This window comes from Melitaea cinxia, chromosome 7 (assembly GCF_905220565.1).
Source record: "Melitaea cinxia chromosome 7, ilMelCinx1.1, whole genome shotgun sequence".
Classification (NCBI taxonomy): domain Eukaryota; kingdom Metazoa; phylum Arthropoda; class Insecta; order Lepidoptera; family Nymphalidae; genus Melitaea; species Melitaea cinxia.
In genome coordinates, this window is record NC_059400.1 from 8,200,902 (window position 1) to 8,215,394 (window position 14,493).

The 14,493-nt window shown below is 32.4% G+C and overlaps 1 protein-coding gene across 1 annotated transcript in view; it reads left to right on the forward strand.

Annotated features, from left to right (window-relative positions):
* The window catches only part of LOC123655311, a 72,500-nt gene extending 58,459 nt beyond the window's left edge, over positions 1–14,041 (forward strand). The window contains exons 2-8 of the mRNA XM_045591122.1: positions 4,921–5,011; positions 5,111–5,288; positions 5,369–5,571; positions 6,509–6,712; positions 7,163–9,718; positions 11,529–11,587; positions 12,167–14,041. Coding sequence (XP_045447078.1) covers positions 4,921–5,011; positions 5,111–5,288; positions 5,369–5,571; positions 6,509–6,712; positions 7,163–9,718; positions 11,529–11,587; positions 12,167–13,668 — 4,793 coding nt within the window. The 3' untranslated portion in view covers positions 13,669–14,041. The remainder of the gene's footprint in view (positions 1–4,920; positions 5,012–5,110; positions 5,289–5,368; positions 5,572–6,508; positions 6,713–7,162; positions 9,719–11,528; positions 11,588–12,166) is intronic.
* The last annotated feature ends 452 nt before the right edge of the window (positions 14,042–14,493 follow it).

The following is a 14,493-nucleotide window of genomic DNA, read 5'->3' on the forward strand; positions in this document are numbered from 1 at the left end:
AAAATCGGTACACCCAGTAAAAAGTTATTGCGGATTTTCGACAGTTTCCCTCGATTTCTCTGGGATCCCATCATCAGATCCTGGTTTCCTTATCATGGTACCAAACTAGGGATATCCTCTTTCCAACAAAAAAAATAAAAAAAAATTTGAAAATTGAAAATTTGTCGAAATCGGTCCACTCGTTCTGATGTAACATACATAAAAAAAAAAATACAGTCGAATTGCGAACCTCCTCCTTTTTTGGAAGTCGGTTAAAAAAATTGCTAGGATACGGTGTAAATAAAATTAGTAAAAATCTAATGGTTTATTGCTTTGCTATAATTACAATTAAAACGTAAATTATTGTAGAAGCATGGCCAAGTAAACCGTGAAACGGTAAACGGTGTGAAGCATAGAACTTAATCTGCCACCGCGGTTAGAAATTCTGAACATTAAACGTAGACAAGATAATATCTTAACGAATATTAATATCCTTTGATTGCGAAAGTTGACGAGTAAATCTTTACTTTTAGCTTCGTTGCAGCGTTGTTGTAGCATTAAATACAAGTTGTCAAGAACATCCGCGTGTTCACATATCACCTAGACCACCCCACAAGACCACAAATATCGTTTGTGAAAAAAAAATCATACTAACTTAACTTTTGATTCCTTATCGTATAGGGTAAAACCGAGATAGATGCCCCAGTGGCATAGATGCCTCATATACTAAAAACCTAACATCCCGAACTCACAAATAAAAATTAATCAAATAAGTAGGAGCCGAAGTCACCCCGTACCTCAGATACCCACAGATATTCGTGTGGCAAGGACGCGTTTCTCTCGTGTCTCTAATTGTCTCCGTGGCTAAATTTACGAACACGTCAAAGTTTTAAAGGTTAGTATTTAAGGTTGTATAATTTAATAAATAGTAATAAATTCCGTTATATTTTTTATCACGTCAATATACTGGTTCATTGAGTCTGCATCTAGGTGTAAATAGATGCTATTTTGTTTATAATTTATTTAAAAATACATGGGCATCTATCCCTATCACAAAGTATAGTTGCCCTGATTTTTTGAGGTATAGGTATCTATCCCTTCATACACCATATACAGAGTAGGTAAGTTTATATTTTTAATTTTTTTTAGTGTCTGTTATGTTTTTACGTATATTTATGTTTGGATGTTTTACTGATTCTAGCAGAACTATGCCACAAAAATATAAAAGAAAGGGAGGAATGCGAGCTCGAGTATGTTCTTGGACTACTGAAAACCTACAGTCAGCTTTCGATGAGAAATTATGATTGTACAATGTGCATGTTGACACTTGATATGAATATTTTATACCAACAATTAAGAATTTAATAAATTGTTGAACAAATGCTTGTAAAATTTAATTAAATTGATATATATATATCATATTGAAACTTAAGAATTTATATTTTAGTTAAACAAACGCCTTAAAAATTTAATTAGGTATATTAATTTTTATGATATGAAAATTATATTCTGATTATAACAATTAAAAGATTTAAAAACCCTAAAATGTTTTTCATTACTATGGCCCATGAAGACAATCGATGTTTTAGGAGTAGAACTACCTATCATTTGGTTTGGGTTTTTCGTTTACGCGGCTTAAAGGGCATCTATCCTACTCACTATTTTCATGCTGGGGCAACTATCCATATAGGTAGGCATCTATCCTCAAAAAAAAGGGTTCACAAAAATCTAATTTCTGTTAAATCTGCATTGGATAGGTTAAAAGAAAATAGTAATAATTCAACATAAAGGATTGAGCTAGCTACATTAATAAAAAATATTCGTATAAAAATCATATTTTTAAAATTAGGTGGCTATTTCAAAGAGTGAGTCATCTACCTTGGGTTTACCGTACCTAAATTACCTAATAACGATCTTAAAGTTATTTATTTATTGTAAAAAAACATTTTGAAGTTAGCAACAACAAAAAATTGGCCTTGTAAAATTGCATGAACACGGCGTAAAATGGGGTTGAAACGGAAAAACATTTTGTACAATACCACACGTAACTAGGACACGTAGCAAAGCTTACTTCTTATTATGCTTTGTTAAAATGTTGCAGTGGTTGAATCTTGGCCAAGGAGAGCTAATATGTGAAAAATGTTCTATGAATGCTTTACCACCTCTTGTTAAGAGAATAATACATTCAGTTGTCTGTTTCGTTATAATAATAGTTTTGATAAAATTAAGTTTAACCTTTTTCTTACTTCGACGAGAATATTTTCATCAATCTTGAAATGCTTCTCAACTGAGAACTTTTATAACTATTTCATGGTTCTAAAAATATTGTGCCACTCCTCAATCTAATATATAATCTAAAAAATCATGTTTTTACTACTATACCGAGATTTGTACACATCTAAAGCACTTTATTGCGTCTTAAGAAAATTTTAATTTTACTATTTAATTTGTTTATATAGGTCAAGCTTTATAATATTCTTAACTACTTATCTTTTTTACAACTAATATTATTTAAAAAACAGATAGAAGTGTCTCTACGTCGAAGAGTTGAAGAGACCATTCTTAGTGCTATTAAGCTCAGAACTTGTCGTGGCAAATTCTGTTTATATATTCAACCCAAACCCATAACAAACAACTTGACCCGGGCCTCGGTACACTATTATCTACAGAACATTTTTGTCTTCATGATAAATATTTGTTTGGATATTCTGATACCGGAAAGTCAAATTTGAAAAGCGGTGCTCTATATTTTTTCCCTAAATACCTCACCACACCTACTTCTAACACGGAAAGTTACGTCACAATGACATAATTTACTTTCAAATTTGTGTTTTATTTGTAAAATATATTGTATCTACGTTAAACAAACAATAATATTGTTATCTCAATTTAGAAAGACTTACAAAATTATTTCACTGAACGAAGTTGTTCTATTGTAGTCGTGTTAATAGTCAATAATTTTAGTTTTTATTTCATGTGCAAGACTATAATTTTAATTTTTTACATGAATAAACGGTTAATTAAATATTTAAATCAAATTGCAAAATTTTAGTCTAAGATTTACGCGTCATGTAAAAAAGTGTACTTGATTTACTTTTAAAAAAACACATAACTTATAATTATATCTCTTTTGTTATCTTACGTACAATAAATTATCCTTTTTTGAAAGAGTAAATATACGTATGTATATATTACGTACATACCTTTTCAAAAATCACACCTTCACGTTATTATAAGATTCGTTAATTTTGTTTGAATTTTTTAGTTTAATACCGTTTATTTGATTCATAAGATATCTTGTACCGCTTAGGCTTCTGTCTGTTACATTAAACGACAAGAATTCAGCTTTGAGAAGCCTTCCAGATCGCAGTGGTTAAATCTGATATGCCTTGAAAAAAAACTTGAAATTTTGTGGTTAAAATTCTTAATACTTGGCCATGTTTATGTTTTGACAATTTTTTTTAACATTGTTTAATCATTGATAACTTTAAATTTTTTAAGATACTATAGACTAATCCAATATTATTAAGAATTACCAAATAAGTTATATAAAACAAAGAGTAGCCAATTATTAAATTTATGATAATTTAACATTATATAAGTAAATCCTTAAAATATTGTTATGAATTTGATAAAAAATACATATTTTCACCGCATTCGTATTTAGTTGTTCAATATAGCACACATTATTATGTCTACATTTTGTTTGTATTTAGAAACTGGTTCATACTGTAAATACTAACTTATAAGGGCTGCGCCCTTGGAAGTCCTTCTCGGAGTCGTGACCACATGAACCTGGCCTACGGCTATGAACATTAGTTGTTATCTCTACATTAAACGGATAGAATTGTTTCAAATGGCTTTAGAATTTCTGTAGTATATTTGTCCAATCGTAAGCATTGCTGCAATAAGAACTTAGCGTTAAAATAAAAAGATCAAATTAATAAATATTAATGAAATTGATTCGATACTAAGTTCTGCATAAATATTTTTGTAGTTATAAAAACAACATTTATTATGCTAAAAGAGAACATAAGAGTATTGAACAGTTCAAAGAAGTTTTAAATTAATCGAATAAACTTGAGTCATGAAAGCTAAAGACGCTCAATGCATTTTATTGCATTGCTTACATTCTTGTGAATTTCTACTACTACCTATGCATTCAATCTATTTCCATTTCTGTTTACCTCTACTGAATTTTAATGAAATAATCATGCTTATATACATGTAACGTGTAAATGCTATCTGATATTTACTAAATAAATCTTAATTCAATAAGTACAAATTGTGCCAAAGTATTTGTTAAAAAAAAATCGTGTTTCTCCGTCTTTCTCATTTCATATTCCGGTTATTGTATGTCTAATAATAAGTTGGTAATTTTTTTAAACTATAATATATTTATAATTGCATACTGTAAGTTATCATGATATAGGTACCACCCAAGACGCGGCGAGTATCGTGCTGGACCGCTGGGAACCAAGGCCGCTTGACAATCGAGTGAAATCACTCGCGCATTTCTTATTGCGATCCAATACTATTCAATCTTACCATTCGTTTATATAGAACTAGTTTCCTGCGGCTATTCTATGCTTCAAAGAGTCCATTCTTTGCAGAATTCTTATTTTCATAGTCGCAAAAACGTTAAAATTTTATGCAAATTTAGCTACTTTTAATTTAATGTTAAGTATCATGATCTGTAATTAAAATCAATTGGTTAATAAATATAATTATATATATTGCAAGGTTATATTTAAATTGGCATTGTAATAAATGAGGAAATGTTTATCTACTAGGTAGCCCATTCAATTACCTTCAATACTATAGAAAATGTATTATTATTATTTCGAATTCCTATTTAATATAAATAATTATAATATAATTAATTATTAATATATTATATTATTATTATTATATTATAATTTGATCTTTTAATTTTTACAGCTGAGGGTAGCCTGTCTGATTTTGCAGCGCGCAAAGTTCATTTCACGGCTGTTAACCTCTTCAAAAAGGAACTGTTTACTCCAGATACAAGGTACATTTTCGCACCTACAAAATTATCACTCACATTTTACAGTTATACATATATATGTATTACTCTTTTAATTCATCAAACAATTTTAAACTATTCCAGGCCTACAAGCTTGCGAAACTTGTATGAGAAAGCTACGACCGACCGCCTCTCCACTTCTCTTCTTGATCAGCTTAGGAGAGACTCGCAACATTCCCCGTATCTCCTTTGTACGCCCGTCTTAAGTTCAAAGAGAAGAAAAATATATCAAAAAGTAGATGTTGACATCGAAACTCACATTGTAAGTCGAATTTATATTAGTAAAATCGTGTTGTTGACAATTGTTACAACAATAATCTTATTAAAAATTATCTTGCGCAGCCGTCAGTAGTAGAGCACTTAAGAAAATGGACTTCGAGAGAGGCTATGGGAGATGTTACGGCACTGCCAGACGCATCTATGCGCATAGTGAGCAGCGTCACTCTAACGCCCGATGAGCTCTCAGATTGTGGCTCTGGAGACGACGAGCCCATCGACCACCGACTACCTAGCCCGGAAGAACAGTTACGAATTATCGCCTCCAAGTAAGTAAAAAATAAATCTGTGTAGGGGACAGGAGGTAGGGCACAGCAGGAAATTTCGCGCTCAAAAAATGGAGCAACTCAACAAAAAATGGAATACCTCAACCTTAAGAAGATCACAGCTGAATAATACTTCTTGCAAGCAGTGTGGTATTCCTGTTGGCGAGTAAGGTGACCAGAGCTCCTAGGGGGAATTGGGGGTAGGGTCGGCAACGCGCTTACGATGCTTCTGGTGTTGCAGACGTCAATAAGCTACGGTAATTTCTTACCATCAGGTGAGCCGTACGCTTGTTTGCCGATCTAGTTATATATAAAAATATATATATATATATATATATATATATATATATATATATATATATATATATATATATATATATACATATATATATAAATACAAATATTACACCTATCGAACCTGCAACCCGCGGAGCAGAAAGCAGGGCCACTGCAAACTGCCCTAACTTGGTAATTAAATATTGATTTTATTACCTAAGTTACAAAAACAGTAATTAAGTTACTGTCTTCTAAATTCATCAACTGGCATTCTAAAAACCTAATAATTCAATATTTTGTTCAACGATTAATAATGATTCACAATTTTACGGTTTGCGATGGATGTATTGTAAGCTTTAAATATTCCAAATATTATGATGAACTGCTGAACAAGAAATGATAATGTGTAATGCCATGTATAATTTTCTACTACTTATAGTAAACGTTTTGAATTTCTTGTTTATTTGAACGAGCCATTTAAAATAGTATCTTATGTGCAGATTTAAATATTTTTTTATAGTTTATATCACAATGAGAGTAATTTTTATAGCTTATGTAAGAATGTAATATATTATGCTGTCATAAAAGTAAAACAGTGACGATTAACACTAACGGTAAAACAACTTGGATTAGCTTTTTTATAAACTTATTTCAACATTTCTAGATTCCCGCCCGAAGTAGTGGCGATAGACACGTCGGGCAAGTTCTTTGACAGAATGTGCAGTTCACGGAAATCTCTCCACGTAGACATGGGCACCGGCGAAACGGACACGGTGAAGCGGCGGACTCGAACAAGAAAACCTCGGGGTAAAAGACGAAACACCATTTCGGGCACTGATCAGAAAGAGCTTAGAGAGGCTATAGCTGGGTAAGCTTCTAGTACGCACTGTACACTCCAGACTACATTATCTACAGAATCTTTACCACAGTATTCCTAAATTGAATGTGGATAATGTAATCTTGAGTAATCAATTAACTTTAGTAACCTAAAGCACAGTATCGTGTGGGCTTAAAAATTGTTTCAATTTTGGCACATTTTAACATATCGATAAGATCTTGTGCTTTTGTGAATAAATTACATTTTTGTTACTGGTTGTCGTAATTCACATATGCTTTCTTAATACTTAACTAAGTAAAGATAAAACAATTTAAACATTTTGCACCTTAAACACTAATAGTGTCATTCTCTCAATAGCTTTAAAATGAAAGAAATCTTTGAAAGATGTCGCTAAAACAAGACTAAGCGAGATAGTTCAAAGTTTTTATTCCTAGGCATCTAGCGTGTGACTAATGCTTTGCTTGGTTTGTTTTATCATAGTGATACACCAAATGCTGTGGCTTCTGAAGAAATTGAAGATAGCACTGTCATCCGATCGCGATCAAGTGACTTACTCAAGAAGAGTCCAACAGATCCTTATACTAAGAAAAGTCATTTTAATAGTTTGAAACAATGGGGTAAAAGTAGGTTAAAAATGATTGGTAGATCTCCTAGTGCAAGCAGGGACAATTTTAAAGACTCCAAACTAGAGAAAACAAAAGATATTAAAATATCGACCAAAACTGAAGAAGAGGAAGTTCCAGAAAAAATTACATTGCGTATAAAACGACCAGATGAAGAACAACGACGCACAAACATAAGATGTGCCTCGTACTCATCTTCAGAAAAGAGTATCGGAGTACCATCAAATATCCAAACTACCGCAACAGTTAACTGTGGAGTACGATTAAGGGGGACTTCGACTCAGAGAAGATCTAGAAGATCCGGGATCGGGAAAGATGAACCTCATTCATCTAGTGGCAATTGGTCAGCAAGTTCCGAATCAGGAAGAACTAGCATAGGTTCTGAAATCACTACAACAACTGTGCCGCCGAAAAGCACATCGGCCACAACATCTAACAATTCTCTTAACTACCATAATTATCCACCCAGTTCTATTATAAGCAGAAGAAAATTCCTTAACACTTCAGGTTCAGGAAGTGTTACAAGTGAAGGCACTCTAACACCGGATATTATTCATGATTTACACGAGGACTTGGAAACAAGTTCTGAATTTTCTTGTGATACAGAGGGTTATTATACATCTTTCCACATGGATTCGGGTCTCAAAACACTTAAAGAGGAGGAAATATCTCCGAGTACACCCTTACATACAACAACTGCTCTTTCGAATTCATCTAATAGTCAAAACTTAACAGCTGAAAATGAATATGAACTATTCGGTAAAGGATCCACAAGTACAACTACAAGTTCTGCGGGAACTGTATGTACCACACTTATGGCTGCTGATAGTGATAAGTCTTTAATTATAGGACCAACCGTACCTGAGCGCAAGAGCTCATTAACGAAAATGAACCGTGGCCGAGTAAATAATAATATCAGCTCAAGTTTAGAACGAAGTACTAGTTCTTCGTTTTCAAAATCTCCATATAGTACTTTAAGATACAACACAGTGCGTTCGTACTCTGAAAAAGCAATGTCTAACCATACAACACCTGATGCATGTTCACAACCTCCTACAGTGACAATTACTAAAAATATTGGAATGCATAGAGGAATCACAGCCGTTGCGGAAGTTCATACTGAAACAGATCCTGACAGCACAAAAAAAAGCACTGGTACAAGTTCACCAGACTCTGGGCATAATACTTCTAGCTCACCGATTGAAGATTCTATTTCAAGTGCACAAGGGAAAAATAGCCTTTCTGAACAAGATTATTCTGAATCGTCTGATCTTGAAGGAACAGATAGAATAGAAAGAATAAGATACAAAACTACTATTAACAGTTCTAGGATTCCATCAATGTGTGTTATTACGCCTACTAATTCAGATGATGAAAGTGAAGGTAGTACAAAAAATGCAGATAAAAATAGGAAACATGATATGACCGATAAATGTAATCGTGAGCTGTCAAAGTCATCAAGCAGACCGAAATTAGACCTACCCAATGAAGAAAAGCAAAAAGACATTCGATCTGTTGATGCAGGAAAACCGTTTAAATCACAAAATCAAACAAAATCTTTACATACTTTTAATAATTTTATGTGCAAATTAAAAGGAGTATTGCCAACTAAACTATCCAATAAAAAGTCTCCGATATCTAAGGACGCTGATGTTCTAGAAGATTTTTACGATTCCGGTGATTACGTAACCATAGCAGACGTTAAAAATAACAATCAAAAGGTTAGCTTAAATCGAGTTTCATATGTTAATAATGATATTGTTAAAAAGAATTTGCAAACCGTCTTGTCTGGAAAGTTGCCAGAAACGGAATATGTATCGTTAAATGAACTACCTAATTGTTTAAATGAAACTAAAGATTATTTGGATCATGGCTTAGAGGAAAAACAAACACAAGTAATAAATGAAATACAAAATAAAGGTGCAAAAGTAACTCTTGATTCTCAAGGTCAAGTAATCTACTCATCAGATACTTTAAAAAGGAGACACGGAGCTCACACCACATTTGAACCAGGTCCATTTGTTCAAGAAATATGTCCTACAACAACAATTATTCAAAGAGAAAGCGCAGATATAATAAAAATTATTGACGAAACAGATTTTCCATATCAACCACCACCTTCGTCTAGTAAACCAACTTCGCCACAATTAGGAAAAATGATTATAAAAGCGCCAGCAGACCCTCATGGTGTGGTAACGAAGGAATTCGTGACTTTACCTCCTCCTAAACCAAGCACAATAATTGCTGCCACGCCTGTAACGGCTACACGAGTTTTAGATAATAACAAATTAAATACAGATAATAGAAGCAGTAAGGATTTACCGCGAGTAGTTGAGGCTATAACAAGAACAGGTGCATATATAAATATTCATGACGCAGAGGGTGTCAGCTTATCTCCAACGAAAGATGATACCACAGGTAAGACTCAAATTTATTCAACGTCGTCAATGATAGATGCCAATGTTTCAAAATTAGATAGGTTTTTCGAAAATGAGGAAATAATTCCTTTTGTACCTAACTTTCAAACATCAGTCATTTTAAAAAATAAATGCACTAACGATTTAAATAAAACGGGCAGTAAAAAAGTTGCCGAAGTTATGAAAATGTTTATAAATAGAAATAATGTTGACGAAAATGCTAACGCAAGCGTTTTTAGCATTGAAACTTGTGACAAGACTCTTAACAGTAAAATAAAACGTAGCGATAGCTATAAACTTGCAAATTCACCGTTGATGCCCATTAAAAAGTTACTTAAACTCGATAGTTTTAGCAATAACGCAAAGAAAGTAAACTCGTTTGAAATGATTCAAGCTGAGATAACAGCTGATTTACTTCGCGAACAGATCAACTACCCTTCCACCATTTCTCCAAAACTACCCCATAGATGTAGCAAAATTGACAATTGTCAGTGTGTCAATAATAATGATGCCAATAAATTTGATAACAAATTAGAAACAGAACTGTCAGCTCTAACATTGAGTCCTTTAAGTACACCACTACGCAAAAGACATACTGTTCCCTTAGTCCCAGATACGAGTGATAGAGCTATAGATATGTTAACTGCCATATTAGATTCTGACCCTGATAATGTATGCTTGTTACATTCACCACCGACCTGTCCTCTTAGTCCCAGTAAAGTAACAGTTCCATTTGATGGCTCAATGCATAGAGCTCGGATATTATCAATTTCAGAATCTGATTATGGTACTGAAATTTGGTAATCGATACTTAATATTAATAATCATTCGACGTAATATTTAACTATTATTGTATTTTGCTGTTACCTGCCTTGTTTGTTACGCTTAAATATACCCTTAAATGAATTTGAGATATAAAGTTATAGCATTTTTTTTAAATTAAATTTAATTTGTTTATGTTATAAATATCTAAAGCTAAATTATTTTAAGAACTGTTAATAGATAGAATATAATTTTAGTAGAATACTTAATTCAATGTAGTTGATTCCGTCCATTAAGATTTAAATCGTCTTCCTTGCCTAATTTAGATAATTTGTCTCTGTGATAGAATATATGTTAAAAATATAAATTCTCTCTTTATAATTTAAATGTCCAAAATTTGTCATGTTTCATTTTTTATTTTTAATTGTATACAATTTTGTATAATTTGCATGGTGGCTTACTTCACCCGTGTGTGCACAGCTTACAAAGAGATAATTTTTGTATCAAGTGCATGGTGTGATTTTCTTTTTGTCTATATGTGTTTTGTAAATAATATTATACAATTATTGTGAATTAACGCACTTATTTCATTTAATTTCACTCCTCTTGCTCTCACCCGCACTTTACCTCATCTCATTTACAATCCGCCGCACTCTTTAACAATTTCAGAGTTAAGTTCCGTTGTGTGATGTTTTACTGTTCCATGTTTTTTTATGATGTTTATATAAACGCACAAATAACTTGCACATCTATAAATCTCTTTAAAAACAAATCACGCAATGGAACTTAATTCATATTTCAAATTAAAAAATGGTAACAACGTTCACAATCACTGCGGCCAAGTTTTACTTAATACAATTTTATGAACCAGATTGTTAAAAGATTTTTTTAATAATTAACATGCACTCTAATTACGAACACATAAAATAAGTAGTCCTTTAAAATTAAAATTAAAACCAATTTACATAACGAAGGATGAAATAAATTGACAGTTTTATTTAAAATAATATTTTTATTAAAATTACTGATCATAACATGGCTTGTCGGAACGAACGAGATTGCTTCCAATGGTTACAAGTTTGTTAAGGTCAAGTTCTTCGAAGGTAAACTTATTGTTGCTTTAAGCATGTTTTTTCTTTGCATGTATGTATATTGTACTAATAAAATAGAAAATTAAATACTTCCGAATCATTTCACAAAACATAAAATCCCATATAAAAATTTATTCTTAAAATGTTCTATTTTATTATAGATTTTCACTAATAAATAAGAATACCATGCACTTTTACAAACATTATTCTATATATTACTTGAAAATATTTGATTACACAATTCATTTATAAAGGGCCTCTGGTTACTCATTCTTGCATGCAAATCTAATATTTAGTTTAAGTTATTATATGAATTATTATTATTATATACTTTATTGCACTAAATAAAGTAATGTACAGAAATGAATGATTAATAATTATAAATCTGAAAATTTTGCATAACATAATTTATATTAACTCGGTATTTGGATACATATATAGAGATTTAAAAAATTGTGGGAATTGAATTACCAACAAATTACAACTGCTTGCTTGTAAAAATAGTTTGAAAATTTACAATGCTACTTACGTGCATATCTTTTTCAAGGTATTTTGCACTTTTATATTATACAATTCTATTTTTTTTTTCAGACTATCGAAAACCTAACGCTGACAAACCTTTACCTAAGTATCAATTTCGAGATCAAGAAAATTCTCCTACGGTCGACTTAAATCCTTTTTATCCAACTATACATCGATATCACACTGCACATCTCCGCGGCAGACATGGGGTTGTCGATTACGAAAATGAAACTGATCACGTTCAAATGAAGTTTTGGACGTTACCAAAGAGCACATCCACTGCTCATGCAGATAGAATACACTTAATAGATCAAAAACCACTACATAGTCCAAAAAATGAATCCCAAGTCTTAAAAGGCGATAACCAATCAACAATCGCAACGCAAGCTGAAAAAATATCACCGATAGATCCTCGCACATCGGCAACATTTAAATCATCTACTCCAACGAATAAAGAAAACGTAGTCAATCTAAGCTCCAAACTACTTTCTCCAGTTAAATCGACCATGACAAACGAAGAACTTTATGCAGTTATACACAAAAGTAAAAAGAAACTTAACATTAAAGAAACACGAGAAAGAGCTGATTCTCCAGCATTAAGTACCATAAATTTATCACCAGTGAGTTCTGAAGCATCCTCACTTCATCAAAGCAATCAACGTTATCCAGAAACTGGTTATTTAGATGTTAAAAATCGATCTGGTACAACTTTAGAAAAACAAAGCGCGGGGCCATTTTCTTTGGGCACTTATAATACACAAAGGCAAGAAACTTGTGCTGACAGGTATGGACCGCGACAACAAACTTCTAGGTTAGATTTTAAGAAATTACTTTTACAACATAGTGTCAAACTGAATACACATAATATACAAAATAAGTCAAATAAGTTATCCGCCGTAGAACAACTTAAACTTTCAAAAGAAAAACCACAACTTCCTTCGACGCCGCCGGGAAACAGGTCACAAATTAATATACTGGATCTGAGCGGATCCCCTAAGACTTATAGCCATAGAAAAATGCTAAAATCTTCAAATCAACCGCTTTCACCAGGAAGGACAAGCAGTATACTAAAGGAACACAAAAATTCATCCAAAATTCTTTTATCACCGAAATCACAGTGGCGGTTTGCAAGTCCCAGATCCGATGTTCTTTCTACGCCTATACCTGAAGCAAATAATGAAGATGAGAATTCGAATAGTTCAGGAGAAAAATCTGAAACGCCTCCTATGAACCCACCGTCAAAAACAGTTCCTATTATAACTAATCACCATTTCGGGGCTAGAAGATCTTTAATACCGATAAATGAGCATAATTTAAATGAAGAATTTAACCTAAATGTTTCTATAAACCAAGGTGTTTTTCCCATCGACAATGATTACTCGAATTCGCATACATTATCTAGAGCAGAAATAATGCAAGCAAAACGAGCGGAATTCTTTAAAATTTCTCCGGAGTCATCTATGCCCACGTTATCATCTTTCAAGAGTCCGAATTCCGCTACGACTTCAAAAAGTGATGCTTCTCCTGACAGGGAAAAAACGTCGCCTTCAACGTTGGAAACAGCCTTATGATACTATAAGTGGCGGTATTGAAGAGGTGCTTAATGCGTTTGTTCATTTGTAAATAGAGGTATGAAATTGAAGAAGCTTTAATCTAGTCTTGTCTTGCTTAGCGTGCCATTATGCTGGCATTATTAATTGTTCATTGTACATCATTGTACATCCAGTGTTCAATCTACTCATTGATTATATTTTTATTTTATATCTTTTTTTATTCTTTTCAACTGCTCTAATGGGGCCAATGTTAGTTTTTAAAATTAAGATATTATTGTAGACGTAGTTACAAAATATTTTAAGTATTTATTATGTAAACATTCTTTGTAATTATGAGTTTTGGGTTTTTAAGTTATTAAAAAATTTAATTAAACGTTTTGAACAATTTTAACAGTTTTTTTTTTAATGATTTTGTATCGATTTTTAGTATAAGAGAAATTATTTATCTCTAGTTACATTAAACGTCCGACGTCAAACGGCAGACGAAGGCTCGGAGAAGAATTCTCCGTAAAGAAGAAGAAGAAGAGAAGGGCTAGTTTTTAGTTTATCTCGCTGTTCAACTGCGCATAGAAAGCGCATAGGCATAGCAATCATTTATGCATGACAACAATCTAGATAGACTACAAAAATTTAATAGTAGGCACTGTATACCTACACACTCTAAGTATATAAATATGTAGGTATTTTTCTACTTGCTTTGTATTTACTGGAAAACGAAAAAAAAAACCGACTTCAATTACATCGACAAGTAATACAACGTAAGTAGACGAAAAAAATTAAAAAACGCCCTAGTCGTCACTACGATTTTCAAGGGTTTCCCTCGATTTCTTTGGGATTCCATCA